Source organism: Engraulis encrasicolus, chromosome 23, assembly GCF_034702125.1.
Source record: "Engraulis encrasicolus isolate BLACKSEA-1 chromosome 23, IST_EnEncr_1.0, whole genome shotgun sequence".
In the NCBI taxonomy this organism is placed as follows: domain Eukaryota; kingdom Metazoa; phylum Chordata; class Actinopteri; order Clupeiformes; family Engraulidae; genus Engraulis; species Engraulis encrasicolus.
The window spans coordinates 29979047-30001248 of NC_085879.1; the positions used below are offsets into that span (position 1 = coordinate 29979047).

At 45.8% G+C, this 22202-nt stretch overlaps 1 protein-coding gene across 1 annotated transcript in view; it reads right to left on the minus strand.

Annotated features, from left to right (window-relative positions):
* Positions 1–21185, minus strand: part of atp7a (ATPase copper transporting alpha) — a 41994-nt gene extending 20809 nt beyond the window's left edge. The window contains exons 1-11 of the mRNA XM_063189818.1: positions 20848–21185; positions 18984–19102; positions 13024–13606; positions 11387–11631; positions 10530–11169; positions 9935–10177; positions 7390–7553; positions 6234–6395; positions 5798–5874; positions 2520–2757; positions 71–304 (exon numbers count right to left, since the gene is read on the minus strand). Coding sequence (XP_063045888.1) covers positions 71–304; positions 2520–2757; positions 5798–5874; positions 6234–6395; positions 7390–7553; positions 9935–10177; positions 10530–11169; positions 11387–11631; positions 13024–13606; positions 18984–19097 — 2700 coding nt within the window. The 5' untranslated portion in view covers positions 19098–19102; positions 20848–21185. The remainder of the gene's footprint in view (positions 1–70; positions 305–2519; positions 2758–5797; positions 5875–6233; positions 6396–7389; positions 7554–9934; positions 10178–10529; positions 11170–11386; positions 11632–13023; positions 13607–18983; positions 19103–20847) is intronic.
* Between the last annotated feature and the right edge of the window lie 1017 nt (positions 21186–22202).

The following is a 22202-nucleotide window of genomic DNA, read 5'->3' on the forward strand; positions in this document are numbered from 1 at the left end:
ACAGACAGACAGACAGACAGACAGACAGACAGAAAACATAACCTCCTTGGCGAAGGTAGTAATTAGTTACCTTGGCGATCTGCTCCAGCCACCTGCCGAGGGAGATGAAGACAAAGAGCATGGGTGGCGTGTCGAAGAAGGTGATGGGGTTGACCTTTGCCCTCTCGGCCATGGCCACCAGCAGGATGACCAGCGAGTAGGCGAAGGCGATGGAGGTGGCCAGCACGATCAGTACATCCATGTTGGCCGTCCGGTGCTTTACAGCCTTGTAGGCCTGGATGTAGAAGTAGCGGCCACCGATGAACTATAGTGGAGAGAGGGAGAAAGAGAGAGGTAGAGAGAGGGGAGGGGGGTTACCAAAAATGATTGATGAACTGTGGAGGGAGAGGAGGAGTTTAATAACAAGTCAGACAGGCAGACTAAGATGCGTCCGCCTGCCGCCTTGTGGACACAGGAGAGAATGCGTTTCAGACGGACCGACTGACCGACCGACCGATCGACGGACGGACGGACGGACGGACATAACCTCTTATAGAGATGCTAGGACGCATCTAAAAATATAAACGTCTTTAGTTTTACCATTGCACTCATTGCACATAAAATAGCAGCCATCTATGAATTGAGGAGGATTTATTTATTTTTAGGTACATTGGGCCAAAACTTGTTTCTAAATGTTCTTACAATGCTCCTGAACGCTGAGGAATGTTTTTATCGAGAAGGACATTGCTCCAGCCACTCAGCTTGGTCAATCAAGGTGTGGATGGAGGACCACCAGATGAATACCCTGAGATGGTCAGCCCAAACTCCAGGCCCGAACCCCTTTGAAAACCTCTGGAAAGTGATCAAGAGGAAGCTGGATGGTCACAAGCCATCAACCCAAGCTCAGCAACATCATTTCTTGCACCAGGCCTGGAAGAAAGTCATCCAAGAACAATGTGAAGGAGTAATGGAACGCATACCAAAACGCATGAAAGCTGTGACTACAAATCTGGCTAATTCCACCAAATATTGATTTATGAATTCTTCCCAAGTTAATACATCACTATTATGTTGTTTAACAGTTAATATCATCTTGTTTTCTTTGCCTTTTTTGATATTTTAAACATTGCATCTTGTGTGTTATTTTGACCATTTTGAGATTTTCTGCAAATAAATTATCCAAATGACAATATTTTCTTTCGAAATTCGGAGGAAATGTTGTCGGTAGTTTATAGAATGAAATGACTATGTTTGTTTTACTCAAACCCATACCTATCGATAACAAAATCAGAACAACTGAAAATTTTGAAGTGGTCTCTCAATTTTTTTCCGCGGCTGTATAGTTATAAATAGTATATAGGTAGTATAGTATATAGTATATATCTAGCATTGTTTGTGTGATTACTTTTGAACAGGTGAATGGATTTGCACCAAATCTTGTGCGCTAACACTTGGCTGACACTTTCATTCAAACTGACCTCAGAAGGAGGAAATACAGCCAAGCTCAGGGAATATAAGACGGGTAAAGAAAAAGCCGATTCAGAATGCGAGAAGGTGTTGGTTAGGCAGCTGTGGTTGGTGTCGATATTCACACACATACAGTAACACGATATGTTCTGTGGTTTTGATGTCTGGAAACAAATCATAATTTCTATACAAATCCTCAGAAGGCTCATGTTAATGATCATATGAACTTCAAGTAGAATGGAGGAGGTGGCCTGCACACCTTGAATCTTTGTTTGCAGGTGCAGCTATCTCAATGGAAATCACTTGAAAATTATAGAAGAAGCGCAACACTGCTACAATTACGGTCAAGGTTTTAATGTGAAAGCTGACGTTTCGGTCAGTCAGACCTTCATCAGAGTGACTTTCTCTGACCTTCTCCACTGACCCACTCTGATGAAGGTCTGACTGACCGAAATGTCAGCTTTCACATTAAAACCTTGACCATAGCAGTGTTGCACTTCTTACATTTTCAAATGAACAAAAGAAATACATACTCCGTGCTTCTAAAGTAACAATACAGTGCAACCAGAGCAGGACTTAATCATAAATAAAAAGGAAGAAAAATCTGGTACAACACAGATGTCTATTGTCTGTTGTTTATTTTTTCAGTGTGAAAAGACAAATGTTTCGACATGTGTCTTCATCAGGGTCGAAACGTTTGATTGCACTGAAAAAAATAAACAAAAAATAGGCATCTATGTGGCACCAGATTATTCTTCCTATTTATTCATGCGAATGTGTCTCACAATCCCAGGCCAATGCAGCCCACACTCAGCAGCAGGCAGAGTCAATTCAATTCCTAATGGATGCACAATTATATTTTCCATGCTCTGCCACATGTCACCGTTTCTAAGGTGCCCACGTCCCTCGTGTCAGTTCATTCTCTTCCATGTTTTAGAATTCACACATGAATCAATATGTAACAAATTCATACGCTACACTGCCACTTAATGTAGTGATAGTTCCCCACTGTGTTTCCGAAACACAGTACTGACTGAATACAGTGTAATTCGATGTATAACTAACCCCCTCACCTGCACAGGTACGCAGAATAGAAAGGAGAGCAGGTTCATGATGGAGAGTCCGGGCAGCAGCTGCTGTTCCAGGACCATGTGCTGGTGGTAGGCCTGCCGATCCTCCATCTCCTCCGAGCCCGAGGCGTTGTGGTGGTGCGACGTGGAGCTCAGCTGCTCGTCCACCACGATCATGTAGATCATCATGCCCATCACCGGCACGCAGAACACCAGGCTGATCAGGAACGACCGACGCCACCTGGGGAGGGACGAAGGAGGGAGGGAGGGAGGGATGGGTAAGTAGTTGAGCAGTCATGGGTAAGCGAATAGGGCGTCAGACTTGTAGCCCATCACCGGCACACAGAACCAGAACCAGGCTGATCAGGAACGTCCGACGTCACCTGGGGAGGTATATGGAGGAGAGCACATCAACGGTTATAAATGGCCAATGTGGTCCTACTGTGGTTCAGCGGTGGGGCACTCGTCTGCTACTAACGGGCCCAACCGGGTTTGATTCCGTCCGGGTCCTTTACGGACCCTTTCCCCATCCCTCTCCCAAGCGTTTCCTGTCTCTCTCTCAAACTGTCCTGTCACTAATAAAGTCTAAAAGACCAAAAAAATACATTTTAATAAAATACATACATAAATGGCCAATGTGAATCCCATCTTTACCTCCCTACATGGCTGAGGTACCCTTGAGCAAGGCACCTAACCCCACATAATAACTGTAAGTCGCTTTGGATAAAAGCTTCAGCTAAGTGTAATGTAATGTAATGTACATTAAATGAGGCCATAAGGGAGATATCAGCAGTGCTCTTTAAATACAACAACTTCAATATTATGCTAAGACATGTTCTTCCTGCTCGTCAACGACACATAACTAAAGGTGCTGCTTCCACGTAGAAGGATATTTTTGTAAATGCAGCCGTTTTGGCCTATTGTTTCCACGTATACGAACTAGAGATGTACAGGATCCAAGATCCGGTTCCGGATCAGGCAGGATAATAGGGTTTTTCAGACTATCCGGATCCGGCAGGATCTTAAGCAGTGGATCTGTTATCCAGCAGTTACCTAAAAATCAGGATCTGGGGCATCTCTCCTTTTTACGTAGCCTAGGCCAGGGTTCCCCAACCTTTTTAGCACCAGGGACCGGTTTGAGTCCCATTTTTTTTTCGCGGACCGGTAGTCACGCGTTATAATAATAATAATAATAATAATAATAATTACAATGATGATAATAACAATAATAAATATTATTATTATCACACTATTATTATTATTACTATTATTATTATCATTATTATTTGTTATCATTGTTAATAGGCCTAATAATAATAGCATCAATAGTATCAATAGGGTTTAAAAATAAGGCCTCCTTTTCCTTCACTCGATTCAAAATGTGTACCAGCCTACATCTAAACATAACATTTCGTATTTGACTATTAAACTGACAATTACACCACTAATTTGTGGAGCCATTCTTGGTCATAGGGCTAGTGGTGCAAGGAAGATCACCCAAAACTAGGTTAGGCCTTACTACATACTACTACTTTTTTTCACCATGCGAGAATAGGCCCTCTGCGTTCTCTGCTCTGGCCGTTCATTTTCATTGAGGAGGACATTTTTGCGCAGTGAAATTCAGGGCTATTTATGACTGGGTTATAGGTCTCCTGGTTAAGTGGCGCTTCTATTAATTCAAGGTCAACCGTTTCCAACAACAAGCAGTCGTCATTGTTTTTTCGAACAACACGAGGGATAGTTGGAAGCTGGAGTTTGATACCGCTGACGTTTGCCACTAGCAGCTCGTGCCCTCGCGTCGCGTTTGTGTGGACTGCTGCATAACCAGCGTTTGAGTCTACCGCGGTCCGAGTGCCTTTATGTGCAATAATAAAAGCAAAAGGTTGCATGTCATCGCTTGATTTTCTGCTAACGCTGACTTTCAGGAGCTCCTGAAACAAGTGTTGGTCGTTATTAGTTGCAACCACAAGACATGTCTCGCAACGCAATCACGTTCGTAACACAGCGTTGTCACGAAACTGAAACAGCAACAAATGATAGAAGTGGATTTCTAAAATAGCTCCCAAAAGTTTGCTTCGCAACGTTCAAAAGCCTTAAAAAGAAAGAGCCGGAGAAGACAGCCAACCATCGAAAACGGCCACCATCCACTTTGCATTGCAGCATTGAAATATAAAGTGGACGCGGCCTCGCAGCATGCGTCTGGCGCATTTGACATTCAACTAGTGATGGACGGCACAAAGAAAAGTTTGCTTATTATTGAAAATTAAAATAGCCTAGGCCTACTTGTGCTACGTCTAGGCTAATGCACATATTAATATGGCGATACTAAAAGTTATACTTGAGATAAGTTCTGCACTGCAGTTCATAACAAAGGTATGTCTTCTGTATTTTTATTTTTTTATTTTTTTTTTAACTTATGTCGTGCGGCCCGGTATCAAATAGTCCACGGACCGGCACCGGTCCGCGACCCGGTGGTTGGGGACCGCTGGCCTAGGCTTTTCAGTCTTTCACAACCCCAATCACTGCATGGAGTGAAATCCCTTTGGAAGCAGTCGTTGAAGGCAGTGTTGCAGTAAGCCAATGAGTCTTAAAAATAGTTTGCGCCAACGTAATAAAAAGGGCCCACGTGTGCGAGTTGGCTATGTGTTTCAACCCTTTCGTAGGATCCGGTATCCGGTTCCGGATCCGGCAGGATCTTAAGCAGTGGATCCGGTATCCGGCAGGATCCTAAAAATCAGGATCCGGTGCATCTCTAATACGAACGTTTGAAATCCGCATCTGGATTTAAAAACATCCCATGTAGGGCACTAAAATGCTATTTTTATCCACATGTTGCGTTTACACCTAAGCAGAATAAAAAATTATCCACATTTAAAAATATCTGGCTACATGCAACTAAATAAACCACATGCAGCATTTGTGACGGTGAAAGTGAAATGAAAGTGAAAGTGAAAGCCCCATTAGGAAAGTCCAACTCCCATTGCCATTGTGACACAGCACTCCACAGTACACAAGTGAACACTGCACACTGCACACAACGGAATTGCATTTGTGCCTCACCTGAGCAAGGGGGCAGCCCTCAATGGCGCCCCAAGGGAGCAGTGCTGCGGGACGGTACCATGCTCAGGGTACCTCAGTCATGGAGGAGGATGGGGGAGAGCACTGGTTGATTACTCCCCCCACCAACCTGGCGGGTCGAGAGTCCAACCGGTAACCTTTGGGCTACAAGTCTGACGCCCTAACCGCTTACCCATGACTGCCCTGCCCTGCCCTGAACTTACTGTTGTATCTCTTTGCTGTGGTCCAGGTGATTGCCGGTGCGGTCCCTCTTCACAAGCGATGCATCAAAACCCAAGTTCTGTAATGAGAAATGTACATAGTCATCAGTGATTTTTAAAATATTTTTTATATATTATCATCACTTTTATTGTGTGTGAATGTTTTTCTTATTTTAATTGCATACACTGCTATGTCAGTCACAAACCAGTTTGCTATTTGGAGGGCTAGCTTGTACACAAATCAGGTCCACATGCAACCTTGTGCAACCTTGTTTTTTTATTAGACAAAAACTATTTTAAAAAAGGGGAAAAATAGACTGCAAACATAATCTGGTGATGACAAAGCACGCTGGACTTCCTAGATTTAAAAAATAAATAAATAAATAGAAGATTCTGTGTGAGAGCTAAGAAAATAAATAATAACGTGCATGCTGCTCACCTCGATCAGCCTGATGAGGTCGCGCGGCCCCGTCACCTCCGGGTCGTACTTGATGTGGGCTTTGTTGGTCGCCAGGGCAACCGAGGCGTAAACAACACCTTTGTGCTTCATGAGGTTGGACTCGATCTTATGCACGCAGGAGGCACATGTCATGCCGCGCACCTGTCACACCAGAATGGGACACACACACGCACATGGACACACACACATGGATACACGCACACAATGGCATGGCAGGGTTCAAGAGCAATGACAGCCTGTGCTGGGGTTTTTTTTTACAGAAAATCTATTCTTGGCAGATAAACCAGTTCAGCCACTTGAGGCTTAATAACAGAACTCCACGTCGACACAGGAGGAGGATTGTTCTGTACGTCTGCACGACGGCTCTGAGAAATGTGAAGCACACAAACTGGAAAGGCGTCTACAGCACATGGTAGTTGGGTGCTTTGTAGTCACTCACAATGCAGAAATCATTATCTTCACACAAAGCATTATGCTCTCCTTCCAGCTATGTCCCCTTTGATCTTTTTTTCTTGGCTGCCCTATGTTCATTCTTCACCTCCACTTTCTTGCGGTCCTCTCTCCCCAGTCCCCTATTGTCCCCTTTTCTCACTACCCCCCCCCAACTCTGCTTCCAATATTAATCATAGACCAGCTTTGTGTGGTGTCATGAGCAAAAAACATCTAGCCAGTACAAGTGTTATGCCTGAACTCCAATTGGCATATACAGAATATGCCTTTGATACTGAATACGTAGAGGGGATGCCGCAAATTCTATTCTGAAGTGAAGCAACAGCGTAGGGTGAGACTAGACCGGGAAACCGGAAGAAAAGCGCCAATTCTACTCTACTCCAGTCTATTCCAGGCAAATGGTAGTTTCCCGTCCGTTTCAAACAAGCCAAATATTGTTTTGGGGGCAGACCCTTTGCATCAGAGAGTTATTTAAATTGTTTAAATCAATGAGCAATGAGCGTTGTTCGTTGCTCACAAACTCACCACGAGCTCCAGGGAGTCGTCTGAGCCGTCGTAGTTTTCAAATGTCAGCCAGTACATTTCTTATATTACATGTATTACATATTACTTCTATTACACATTCAGTACGCATTTCTTTGATTTTTATTTTCTTCTCATTCTTTCTCCCCTGTCCACAACTCACCACGAGCTCCAGGGAGCCGTCTGAGCCGTCGTAGTTCTCCATGACAGAGGCGGTGAATCCGAGCTCCCGTATGCACTCGGCGATCTTTAGCGGGTCGATCACGTTGGCGTTGTAGCGCACCTCCGCCTTGCTAGCCATCAGGGCCACCAGCACAGAGTGCACTCCTGAACACACACACACGGACACACACACACAGACACACACGCGGACACACACGCGGACACACACGCGGACACACACGCGGACACACACGCGGACACACACATGCACGGACACACGCATGCACGGACACACGCATGCGCGCGCACACACACACACGCGGACACACACGCGGACACACACGCGGACACACACAAGCATACAGAAAAAAAAATCAGGCATTGCTGTTAAGCTGAGCATTATTACACTGTTGAATCAACAGGTCAACGTAACAGTAAAAGGCATTTTACAAGGGCCACCGTGGCTCATTGGGCTAAGGCGCCATATCATAACTCTAATGCCGCGTCCTTACCAAGAGCGACCTACGCTGCCTGGTAGCTGAGGTAGCAGAAGAAATATAGCCTTGAATTCGCTGTATTCGCTCTGGACGCGACATTGACATGTTTGATTTAGCTAATCACATAACAGCTCTGGCTTGACAGCCTAGGACATTCGGAGATATGAACGTTCCAATTGGTTTTCGATGAACCGCGACATAGCTCATTACCATAATGTTAGCTTGACTTTAATCCTTAAAATTCGCTCTGGGTGCTCAGCGTACCCTCCATAGAAATAATGACTTCGGTCGCTCCGTTAGCATAGGTCACTCTTGGTGTGAACAAGGCATGAGGAGGACATCCCATGTTTGACATCCCAATCCTTCCTTATCGTCCGCTCTCCTCACTCATTTCCCCCATCTCTCTCACTAGGTGTAAAAATCCAAACCTCCCAAAAAAAATAATATAAGAAAGCATTTTACTTTAATGTAAGCACTCCGTTGTTGCTGCCATTTTGCTAATCACACAACAGCTCTGGCTTGACAGCCTGGGACATTCGGAGATATGCATTTTACTTTAATGTAAGCACTCTGGGACTGTCTAAGGAAATGTTGTGCTAAGCAATCAAATGTCAAGCTGGACTTTGGCATCCACACACTTGGCTCTCAATCTGGAGCAGCTACGCAATACAGTATGTTGGCAGTTCAAGTCTGGGGCACACAGGCTTACCAACACTCCACACAGGACTACAAACTACAGCACATCACCACAGCTATTTTAGCACCTTGCCTTGCCTGAAGGAGCACTAAAGCCTGGTTCAGAGACTCCTCCTTCAGTTGCAGGACACTGTCAGCAGGGGTTGGCGGCAGATCACGTACCCAAACAGCCACCACGCTCCCCTCTTTAGAGCTGCAACGAGCCCTTGCAGTGCTTAAAGGGGTATGCCACTATTTTGGGGCTTAATACAGTTAAATTCGTTGGCTGTGTCAGGGAGTATGTCGCTAAGCTAGTGAAAGTCAATGGATCCGTAGCATGCTACACGGATCCATTGACTTTCACTAGCTTAGCGACATACTCCCTCTTTTAACTTGTCTTAAAGCAAGACAACGCTTAACATGAAAAATAAGACACTTTACCACCTTAATAAACCCCAGCCAACGATTTTAACTGTATTACGACCCAAAATAGTGGCATACCCCTTTAACGTATATCTCTCCCAGGCTGAATTGTCTGTAATCTGCCGCCTTTTTTGCAGAATGTCGAAGTTGAGGTCATGATGGAGCTACTCGATGCTTCAGAAACTAGTATTGGTTAATCGAAACGCATATACCCTACTTGTCTTTAAAAAGGCCCAACTCTGTCTGAAGTGGACACATTGAAAATGCCACAGGTTCTTCAGATACTGGTAGATTGCCATCTGTAAGGAGTACTTTGCCTCTTTTCCATGGCCAGCTGTCTGGTAGGCCTACTGCTTAACACAGCGCGACTTGGCCACAACTCTTTGCTTTTCAGTTGGGCTCAACACAGCTAAATCGAAGAGCAGGAAGTGGTAGCTAAGTCATGCTGTGTCAAGCTGTAGGCCTACCAGAAAAACAGCAGTGAGAAGAGGCACTAGTGAAGCTTAGAATCTGCACTCTCAGCATCTGTGATGAACTCAATATTCCCCCGGGGCTACATGTGGCCTGTTTTCCTGTGGCCAGTCACATTTATGGTTTTCCTATGGACATTATTCAAAAGAAAAAAAGAGCGGCCGAACATCACTCCTCATTGCTTTGAAGTTTATCTCTCGCCAGACGTTTTGGTCAGGTTAAGAGCTGTGCTCTCTCTTTTCTTTTGAATAATTTCTTACGGAATGAGCAATGAGGAATGAAGTTGCTCATCACTTTATGTTGACTTGAGTGCGTTATAAAGGTTATTGTGGCCCTGCCTGGCTTAACGGTAGGGCAGTGTGTTACTACACTGGCGGCCCGGGTTCGTTTCCGGCTCGGGTCATTTGCCGTTCCTTCCCTGTCTCTCTCACTCTCCCCACTTTAATAAAATAAAGCTTTTTTGTTGGCTATGGACATTACCGTGCTCATTCTTGAGGTTCCTCTCGATGTTGGCTACACAGGAGGCGCAGGTCATTCCGCCGACCTGGATGAAGCATTTGGAGTAGGACTGGCCGCTGCTGCCGCCGTTGGCCGGGCCCAGCTCAGTGTCCTCCATGTCCAGGTCCCTGTCCTTCTGGCTGGATGGGGACAGGGTCTGGCTGCGCACGGACGACGGGCTGCTGGTGGTCACGGGAGCTGGCTTGGGCACCAGGGAATTGGTTTCTGTGAAGTAGTCAAGTCAAGTCTACTTTATTGTCAAAAATCTATGTAACGGGGTTAGCACAAGTTTGGAATAAGACATTAACAGTAATCGTACACACGCACACAAAATATTTTCCTTTTTATAATGATTGACAATTTGATAAATGAAAAGATTTAATTTAACTAAACAAACCTCAAGGCACTGTGCACCAGCAGCATAAAGCAGTCACTACAATAACCACTCCCTTCCTCTACATAAGATGGTTTCACACGTGCACACACATACACACTTATGCCAGAACACACACCCCCATCGCCCCCATCTCACACACACACACGCACGCACACGCACGCACACGCACACACACCATACCTGGCAGGAAGGCATCAAAGCCCATGTCCTCTATGGCTTCCCGTATGTCCTCCGGCGAGGTCAGGAGGGGGTCGTACTCGAACGTGCCTTGATGTTCGGCCAGCGACACCTTAGCCGACCTCACCCCTTTCTTCTGCGAGATCACGCCCTCGATGCTCTGCACGCACGAGTTGCACGTCATGCCCTCGATGTGGACCTGGGTCATGGCCAGCAGGGGCTGCAGGAAGCCGGGATCCAGCAGGGGGGACGAGAGCGGGTGGTGCTGGGCCTGGGGCGGGGGCGGGGACGGGGACTGGGACTGGGTCTGGGTCTGCAGGAGGCTGAGCTCCAGGGCAGACAGTGGGGCGGGCGGCTGGGAGGAAAGCAACGTGGAGGAGGTGGAACAGGAAGAGGAAGTGGAAGGCCACGGGTCACTTCCTGTGCTGTTGCTGCTGCTGTTGCCCAGCAGCTGAGTCCTGAACTTCCCGGGAGGCAGGGCCTCGATGGCGCGCTGCAGCGTTGGCACGGACACCGTACTGGGGTCGTGCCGGACGGTGGCCTGCTCTGTCTCCAAGGAGACGGTGACGGAGGTAACGCCGGGCAGCTTGGCGATGTTGTCCTGGATGTTGCTGACGCAGGACTTGCAGTGCATGCCGGTGACCTTGAGCAAGGTTTGTTGGTTTAGTTTATATGTTTTATTAAGTAAGCAGCTATGGTTATTTAATGGCAAACACATTATATTAAAAAAAAAAAAACTGTAACATGAGAACAATAAATAAATAATGATTCATTTTAAATTACATTATTATTATTAGTAGTAGTAGTATTACAATACAATACATATTTAATAATAGAAAGGTCAAAAACGTCAGTGTTACCTTGAGCAAGGTTGTGACCTCCGCAGGTGGTGGTGGTGACATAGCAGGGCCTGCTGCTACTGTAGCTGCTTCAGGCATGGAGACACTGAGCAGGCGCTCTACCTCCGTGGGGGAGAGCTGCAGGGGACGGGGCTTGGACTTGACAAAGGCCTTGAAGCCGGCCACCGCAATCTGGTTGATGATCTCATCCACCGTGATGAGGTACGGCAGGTAGAGTACCGAGGCTTCTTGGGACTCCAGAGACACTGAGACAATGGGGAAATGAGGGGGGGGGTTAATCTCTTGGCCCTGCTGTGACTTAACGGTAGGGCACTGGGTTACTACGACGGCAACCCGGATTCGATTACGGCCCCGGTCATTTGCTGATCCTTCCCCGTCTTTCTCTCCCTACTCATTTCCAGTCTCTACTCCACTGTCCTAGTCAGAAATAAAGGCAAACAAAGCCCTAAAAAATTGGATTGTCTATTGAGGAGTGTGGATAACCTGACTTACACCATCAGGCTGCGTTTCACCACTCCAAGGTTCAGAGCCCGTTGTGACACGGGTGGTTTGCAGGTAAGCACGTAAAAGGGACACTGTGTGAGATTTTTAGTTGTTTATTTCCAGAATTCATGCTGCCCATTCACTAATGTTACCTTTTTCATGAATATTTACCACCACCATCAAATTGTAAGTATTCATTATGACTAGAAAAATTGCACTTTTCATACATGAAAATCATACCACCATTTTGAATTTCCAGAAATAGCCATTTTAAGCTGCAAAAATGACTGTACTTGGGCCATACTAGAAAAAAATAGCTTATTTCTTAGTAAACTTTCATGAAAAGTTCAAATTTGCCAATCGGCGATACAGTTTCAATGAGCAGCATAGTTGCAGTACCTTTTTTGACCATTTCCTGCACAGTGTACCTTTAAATGCTGAACGTAACTGGTGAGGGGCACCGGCACCATTCTGGTCGGCCTGAAAACAATATGTGAGTGGCCGAAGTGGTGCATCAGTGAAGATGATGGACAGATTTTTTATCCAATCACATGCAAGGCCTTTTTGATAAGGAGCCCCATTCACAAATGTGTCAGTTGGCCCTGTCGTGGCCTTACTGGGTTACTATGATTCCGGCCCGGGTCATTTGCCGATCCTTCCCCGTCTCTCTCTCCCCTACTCATTTCCTGTCTCTACTCCACTGTTCTGTCATAAATAAAGGCAAAAATGCCCTAAAAAACCCCCCAAAAAACTCAAATGTGTCAGTTGCAGGGGCTACCCAGACATCGTGAAGACGAAGGCAAAAGTCAGATGGAGTGTAGAGGCTATGCATCTTCAATAACCTATTTTACATGGAACTTAAAAAATACATTTGAAAGTTTGTCAAACAGGGCTTTCATTTTGAGTAACGCGAGCATGCTGATTATTGTGGAAGAACCGCATAACAAAGGTTGCGGCCAAATCAAACGTTACTCACCTTTGGTTTGCACTGATGAAGACTTGTTATCCATTAAAATAAAGGCTTTTTTCCACTTGTTTTTCACCAAAATCAGAGTGCCTTGGATATTTAAAACTACCACCTTCAACAAGGAGCCTACTGTTTGGACCTTCACATATTTGGGAATAGCCACAAGCTATGCACTGAAGTTACTCACCTTTGATCTTCTCGACTCCTTTCAGTTTTCCGATCTTCCCTTCAATGGTGGTGGTGCAGGAGAGGCACACCATGCCTTCCACGCGCATCCTCACCAGCTCCACCCCCGCGGCCCGCGACGCAGGACCCTCGGGGGGAGGAGGGCTGAGCGAGGGTGGCGGGGGTGAGATGGTGGGCATGGTGGTGGGGGTAGCGGTGGTGGTGGCGGTGGTGGTAGAGTTTGTCGTGCTGCTGGGTGTGACGTTAGAGCTGTGTGATGCAGCCAATTTACCCAGAAGCTCTCCAACCTGCTCCACACCAGTCAGCGAGGGCACGTACGTGACCGACACCCCTAGGTCTTCCCCGCTCTTCTCCGCACACAGCACGCCCTGCAGCTGCGACACGGCCACGAGCGCCTGCTGGAGGGAGTCCGCCGGGACGCCGGTGATGGGGAAAAGCTGAGTCTCCGTGGCCACCGGTGTCACCTCTGCGTCAAGCGAGAGGATGCAATCGAATCCCATGTCCTCGATGGCCTCTCGCAGCGATTCAGGGGACTGTGACGTCGGGTCAAACGCCACCGTAGCCTGCTTCTGCTCCAGGGACACCTGCAGGATTGTGACGAGAAGACAGAAAAAACGATTCTGAGGTGAAAAGTCAAAGCCCACCTGGGAGAGTCCAACGCCCATTGTCATTGTGACACAGCATTCCACAACATAAAAGTGAAAACTGCACACTGCACACACAACGAAATTGCATTTATGCCTAATCCGTGCAAGGGGGCAGCCCCCAATGGCGCCCAAAAGGGAGCAGTGCAGCAGAACGGTACCATGCTCAGGCTAACTCAGTCATGGAGGAGGATGGGGGAGAGCACTCCCCCCGCCCAACCTGGCGGGTTTGGGAGCCTTTGGGCAACAAGTCTGACGGCCTAACCGCTTAACCATGACTACTCAGGATTCTGATAAAGGCTTACTGCAATGAAAAGTAGCGAACCCGTAGAGAAGCAGTGCTACAGGGCAGCCGTGTCCTAGTGGTTAAGGAGATGGGCTTCAGATCAGAGGGTTGCAGGTTCAAATCCCTCTCTTCCACTCCCTACTTCCATGGCTGAGGTGACCGAGCAAAGCACCTAACCCTACACTGTTCTAGAAGACTGTACCCAATACCCTGTACCTTAAATAACTGTAAGTCACTTTGGATAAAAGAGTCGGTAACACTTTACTTGACGCCAGTGTTGTTTTTGAAAAGCATAGTATGCAACCTTGACCTAATGCCATTGCTCAACATTGTTAAGTCCTTTCAGTCCTTGTTAAGCAAACAGTAAGGCTACAAGGGCATGGAAAGCTATTGAATTATGGCACACTAAAGCTTGCACAATGGATTTATGAACATTGCTCCTGTGGAACTTCTGCATTGTAGGTCAGACATTCTTTTTAAAGGCACAAAACAACTGACATACTTGGATTCCAGTCACAGACAGACACAGAGAGAGAGACAGAGACAGAGACAGAGACAGAGACAGAGAGAGAGAGAGAGAGAGAGACAGAGACAGAGACAGAGACAGAGAGAGAGAGTCTATACTGCAGTACTCCCCCTCCCCCACATTACTTGCTATGCAAATCCTCTTTGTAAGTCACTCAGGATAAAAGTTTCTGGTAAATGCAATATAATGTAATAAAATGCAATGTAATATAATGAAATGCAATGTAATGGCGAAGAACCTCTGCCAAAGTTCAGACAAAGTATTCTGACAAAGTATTCCAGTCACTAAATGAACCCTTTGCTCACATTCTTCGCTTCATGTGCTTAAGCACATGGTCACACTCACATGGCCCCACACAGCATCTTACGCACGCACACACATAAGCACGCACAAAAGTGAGCGAGCAAGAACTTGTGATTTCTTCGGCATTTCCTTTAAGGCATCACCTGACTTCCAATACAGCCGGAGTCAGTAGAAAGCCCTTCCTCTTTCCTCTGGGCTACATCGCCACACACAAAATGCCCTACATGCATTTTCAGTACCTATGAAAAAAATATTCAGCCCCTACATAGATGTATGTATGACACATAGATGTACGACAGACACTTCAGCTGCATTTACACAATATTATGTTTGCACATTGCAGCAATGGTTTTCAAAAGTGATTCAATTATGCCTTTTTTAACTGAATTATGTTATTTTTTGCAGTCACTATGTAGACTAGTGTTTCTCAACCTTTTTTGAACAAACGGCCCCTTGGCCTCATCACAAGCCTCCCAACACCCCCCTAAGTATTAAAAAATGAAATGGACTTGTGCCACCCAAAGGCAACTAAGCACCACCACCTATCAGCTGTATCCTTCTCAATGCCCCCCTAGAGCTCCCCAACGCCCCCCTGAGGGGCTGTACCGCCCACGTTGAGAAACACTAGTGTAGACCTATGGCTCTGATTTCAAGTCTTCAAAAAGGCACATCGGTGCCAAGGCCAATCAACCTACACTCATAAAAAAACAGCACCACTTGCCGGTGCCAACCCCTCCCTCAAAGGTCTGTAATCACGTTTCGCTGGGTTATGTCACAATCAATCCAGCTAGCATAGTGCATGTCCACTCTCTGCAAAAGGTCAAGCCCCAATCAGACACACGCTATTGCATTACCTCTTCATTGGGCCCTTAGGGGGGCTGCGCAGATCTACTACACCATAATGGAAAGGGCAGGCCACATTACCAAAAAGCAGAAAGGCCATCTGAAGGGGTAAGAGTACCAGTAGCTTTCCTCAATTACACCCCCACATGCACACACACACACACACACACACACACACACACACACACACACACACACACACACACACACACACACACACACACACACACACACACACACACACACACACACACACACACACACACACACACACACCCGTTGCCCCTGTGGGGAGGAGGGCAATGACACGCCTTATCTGTCTTTTTTTTTTTACAGCTCTTGGCTTGTTAAAGTCTTCCTGTAGTAAGTGCCACGCCGGCACGGGTCGAACGTGCGGTGCAGCCATGCTTACAGACACGTCGCTGTCGACATGGTTCACTTCAGTGTTGCCCGTTAGTCAAGGTGGCTGAGAAGTTAGCTTGTTAGCAAGTGACTAGCATCATCATTGGAAACACTATGTTGGGCAGTTTCTCGTGGCATATGCCCACCATAAAAAAAGCATATACACTACTAGGTTTTATAAAACAGCTTCACAAAGTACACTGTCATGATAACATAAAAGATTTTTCTCTTTTCAGGGGACCTAATCAAATTACGAGGTGTTTATAGTTAAGGGAACCAAGTTGACATAAAGAGGTGTCAAAAGTAAAAGAAGTAGTAAATAAATTCATGGTGTAAGTGCAACAGTAGCACATGAGTTATACCACCTAGAGATACTGAGTATAAACTAAAACCAACAAAGAAAATCCGCCACAAATTGAATCCAACCAGCATAGAATCAGTTGATCATCTACAGTAACTTTAGATCAGGTACTCAGTGAAGTTAGTTTGATTTTTTTAAAGTATGCTTTGGGGGGGGTTGGGCCTTTATTATGACAGGATAGTGTGAGAGGAGACAGGAAATCAACTGGAGAGAGATATGGAGCAGGGCTGGGAAATGACCCCGGCCGGACTCGAACCGGGGTCCCCATGGGCATGCAAGCCCAAATGTGGGGGGCTTAGCACGCTGCACCACAGCGCCGCCGCAAGGCCCCCAGGTACTCAGTAAAGTTAACTGCGCTAAGGAAAGAAGCAGGGTTTGTTTGTTTTTTGTTCACTCCTACTTTTACTTTTACGGTCTCAGGCTGTTAAAGTGATAGTGTCCCATTTTTGGACATAAGCTTATTTTACGCCTCCCCTGGAGTTAAATAATAGAGTTTTACCGTTCTCCTGTACTTTCAACCGTTCTCTGGGTATGGCAGTGCAAATTTTACCTCCATGATAGCAGTTAACATGGAGTCCTATGAGACCAGCTCGCGGCTAACTAGTCTCATAGGACTCAATGTTAACTGCTAGCATGGAGGTAAAATTTGCACTGCCATAACTAGAAAACGGTTGAAAGTACAGGAGAACGGTAAAACCTTATTATTTTACTCAATGGGAGGTGTATTTCCAAGAATGAGCTTATTTCCAAAAATGGGACAGTATCACTTTAAGTGCTAGGAGAGAGCCTGCCCTTGCTTACTGATGTTTCCGTGGAGACCAGGCCGGACTCAAGTCCGTCCCCGAGTCGAGAATTGACCCTGAAGGCTAAACATTTGTCTTGGCCCGCGTTCTTTAAATCTAATTCAACATGCTAGGATGTGAAGACAATGGCTTGGCCTGTGCAAGTACAACAGGGTTAACGGGACTAGAAATACTTCGTGGATCTGGCAAATATGTGTGCTGATTGCTAAGAAAACCAAGAAACGGCGAATAAGGACAGCAGCACACACACTTTTTTCTTCTCATCACCAACCACAGCTGTGTGTGTGTGTGTGTGTGTGTGTGGGGGGGGGGGGGGGCCTGCCTGCCTAAATGTATGCAAGCGTGTGCTGTATGTTAACATATGTGCAATGATGTGTGTAAAGTCTTGTTTTTTCTGTCTTTATTCTAGTAGTGCAATGTCTTGTGTATTCTGTTTTTCTTTGTATGTATGCTGCTGAACATCTTAATTTCCCTCGGGATCAATAAATGATACTCTACTCTACTCTACTCTACTCTACTCTACTCTACTCTACTCTACTAGTAAACTGTGTCATAACATCACAAGCAGTTGAAGAGGAAGTTTATTTTAGACATTCACTTTGGTTTTAATCAGGGCTTTGAACCATTATTTTTTTCCAAACGTTCCGTTCTGAACAGAAACGGAATTATAACGGTTATTATCGTTGCTGTCAGCTGATTACTCCCCATAGGCCTAACTGACGTTAATTAACCAAGAAAGACAGAAGTGCAAATGAGTCAGCCTACTTCCAAACTGTTTATTCAAGCGGATGAAAAGAATATTCTCCAGAATTTTGTCAATCAGGGATGACCTAAGCGGAGAAGATGAAAATGTGCGCTCCATTCTGACTTGGGTCACGAGGAGCGCTATGATGGACATTGTGAGTTTGTGCATATTTGAAGCACCCATGGATGCCCAATAACGTTGAACATTCTCAGTGCGCTCTACACGTGCTTCTCTGCAATATCTTACAATAATGCAATGCAAACTCTGCCCTTTTGTATGACAGTGGTTTCTCTTATTTAAGATGTGTAGTGGAGACTTTGTAATCCATAGCTCTCTCTCCATTCAGTCAGAGAATGTCTGATGTCACACAGGACGTGAACCTCAGCCGTCATGGTAACGTGCGCAGGAAAATAATTACTTTTTTTTTTTTTTGAGGAACGGTATTAACCGGTATTAACCGGTTACCACTATTTTTAAATAAGTGTTTCCGTTCCAGAACATAAAAAATAATAACGTTTCCGGTTTCGTTTCTGTTCCCTGTAAAATACAAAAAGTTCCTGGTTTTCGTTTTCGTTCCTTGAACCGGTTCAAAGCCCTGGTTTTAATGCCAAAAAATGTGGCTCTTTAATTACTGTAGAGCTATGGAAGCAAACAGGGTTATGCCTAGACAGTTGTGGCCTAATGGTTAGGGAGGTGGACTTAAGATCAGAGGTTGTAGGTTCGAATCCCACCCTCACACCTCCATTCAAGGTATGAATGCCCTTCAGCAAAATAACTAAGTAAAAAGTCGCTTTGGATAAAAGCGTCAACAAAGTGTGATGTAATGTCATGTAATGCATTCCAAGATTGTTTTCCTGTTCACGTTCACACACTCTCTCTCTCTCACACACACACCCACACACACACGTTAGAAACAATGTATACCAACTAACCACATACACACATCACACTACTACGCCCCCGTGACTAGGTCGGGTAGTACAGTGATCTCCGGTAAATGCAACTGGTGCAGCGCAATGCAGTGCGGTAAGGTCCGTAGACTCCGTACCTGGATGTGCAGGACTCCAGGGAAGCCCCCGATCCGCTGTTCGATGGACTGGACACAGGAGCCGCACGTCATGCCCTCCACCGCCAGGGAAACGCTTTTCACATCCGTCTCCATTGCGCCTTCAGGAGACCAACACAGGAAAACATAAAGAGTTATTCTAACTGAGGAGGCCACTAGCGGAGTGTGGCGTGGAACGTTAGTAAACATCCCTCCCTCCCAAAGCCTCATACAGTATCGGTAGCGCTGGGTTATCAGACTGGTCCTTTAGATCAGTGGTATCGTGCTGTGCTTCCCGTACCTGAACCAATGCATTGACTAGGAGGTGGTGAGTACGAGACCCCAAGAGGGCAGACTGCGCGGGAACACCTCAGTTACATTAGCCAAAGTTCATTTAAAGAGTAAGAATATACATAGCAACATGCAGCACACCTGTCTCTGACAACAGCATCAGATTATTTACAGATCTCTCATTTTGACAGCTGTCTCCAATGTGCCTTCAGGTACCCAACACAGGGAAACGTACAGTTAGAGTTGAGTTAGTCGGCAGGCACACTAAATTTCAATAGGCACACCAGTCTTGTCAGTATTCAACTGCGGTGCAAGGGCATCAGACTACATACAGATCACAATGTTCTTATCACCAATACCAACTGAGGTAATACATTAGTTTTTATTATGGTTTACCTTTAATGCATGGAGAAATAAAATAAACACAATGGCATGCATCCACCAAGAGCCTTGTTGCTCTGTGCAGGAATGAAACTAACATCCAAAGTCACCTTACAGAGATAAGTCGGCTAAGCTTCCCAGAAACAACAGGACTTAGAAGAAGGTGTTGCATTGTTGCAATTGTTATGTTGCAAATGCGTACCACAGTTGGTGTCGAAATACATGCCTTTGTACGTTCCATATTGAGTACGTAAACATCCAAACACATGTCGTAGTCTATATGCAGTGAAGACAGCACACAGCAAAATAATGAGTGCACGTCCAGAAACAACCAGAATAATCTCGAACATGAACTAGACCCGTGCTACTAACTGCATACAAAAGTTGATACATGTAACATCATGTCGCTTCATAATGTCTTACCACAAGATTGAAACATTCAGAGCCCTACGTTTGCCACAGGCAGTGTGCAAAAACATTAGGGTACTGATGGATGCCACAGTTTAGGAAAAACAACTCCCTCCAAAAGTCATTGTGAATGTGATTGCTGAATGTCTTCTGTTCAGCAACACTTTCACGGGTTACACTTCCAGTTGCTGACCGAAAACATGCGATGACACATTTGCAAATCCCAGCAAATAGAGGGGACGAGGGGGAACCGAAACTGTCCTCGAGGGTGACGTACATTGTTTAGGCACAAGTAAAGTCAATCTGGTTTCTCGCCAACTCAACCCACTGGGGGGTACGTTTAGAAATACACTCTAGATTTTTTCCCCCGCAAAAGTACACTGCAAATGCAGTGAACTTGCTGACAAGCGCTAGTTCTATGCCCGTCTCCCCCTTTCAATTCACGCCACCACACAAAATGAAAAAAAAATGACATCTATTCATATCGCAGCATCTTCTTTATGACCCGACCTTAAATTGCCGAACTAGATTTAGAGTGTAGGCATTGACTGTTAAATTAACTTTTTATGTCTTTTGACCATCTGAGTTAACAGGACACAGGCGCCAAATGATCACCCGCCTGTCAGTGTCAAATTATTGACTGAATTGGCTACAACCAGGGAAAAACAACATAGCAAAGTTTACTGTACATGCAGCAAAATAACTATGGACCTGTCGTCGGTAAAAACACAAGACAACAAATGTAGTGACCGCTTAAACACAACAGCCACCAAGACGCAAAACGTACCTTCTCGATGAGTAGAGCTGCGGACTTGTTACAAAACACCAAGAGTCGTTTTTGTTGGCCAGTTAGCATTTGCTTCAGCTGACATCCAATGTTGCATCGAGTAGTTACCTAGCTAGCAAGCTAGCTAGCCAGCTAATCTGACAACATACACGCCATACTTGAAGGTTGTAGAAAGCCCACAAGAGCAAAGAGTTTTGTCAGAGGAACGGGCACACTGGGGGGTATACAGACAATGCCCAATCCACTTGTTCTTTCTGACAGGACGATTTCTAGAGGCACTCAAGAAGCAGTACTAGTAGGCACCCTCGCCCTCTCCTGTCCACACAACTCTCCATCCACTCGCGTCGCGCGTGTCAAGAAAGCTTGCCTCGCGACGCAATTTCAGTGCGTAATGACGTGGCAACGCACCCCCCCCCCCCCACACACACACACACACACAAACTTACCATAAAGCTGTCTTTACAGTCCTAGTTCCGTCTCTCTCTTCACCCGAAGCATTATCATATTATATTATATTATATTATATTATATTATATTATATTATATTATATTATATTATATTATATTATATTATATTATATTATATTGTTGCAGGGAAGCGACAGGGGGGGAAACGGGTGAACTAGGCCTATAGGCCCTCCAGACAGTCGTAGAGGCCTAAGAAGCTGGGGCCAGGTTAAATCCAAATATGCAATGTAATGAGGATCCAAATCTGCCCCCTTTCACTGTGCCCAGTTGTCCCGGTCCCAGGGAGGGACGGTCCATTGCATTGAATACCTATTTATTAAGCGGGCTTGCCACGCTTATAGTAATCTCTAAGTCCTGTTTAGTTATTATTAAGCAGGCTTAGTAATCCCTAAGTACAGTTTATTATTATGCTTGCTTGCTTGCTTGCTTCTACAGAGGAACCATAGAGAGCGTCGTGTCCATCTGCATCACAGTGTGGGGCGGAAGCTGCACGGAGAAAAACAGGAAGACACTCCAGCGTGTTGTGAACGCAGCGAAGAAGATCATTGGAGTACCACTCCCCTCCCTGCAGGACATTTACACCACACGCCTCACCCGGAAAGCACTGATGATCATCAAAGATACAAGCCACCCTGCACACAAACTGTTCAGCCTCCTGCCCTCTGGAAAGAGGTACAGGCGCCTCCGTTCCCGTACCACCAGGCTTGCAAGCAGCTCAATGCACCAAGCAATCAAGATACTGAACACTCAACCCACTCTCCCTCCACTGTCAGCCTCTAGCCAGCAAGGCCACTGACAACCCCCCCCCTCATCCCCACCACCATATCTGCGACTGAACATTCCACCTGCACTACTATATTTGTGAACTGAACTTTCAACCTGCACTA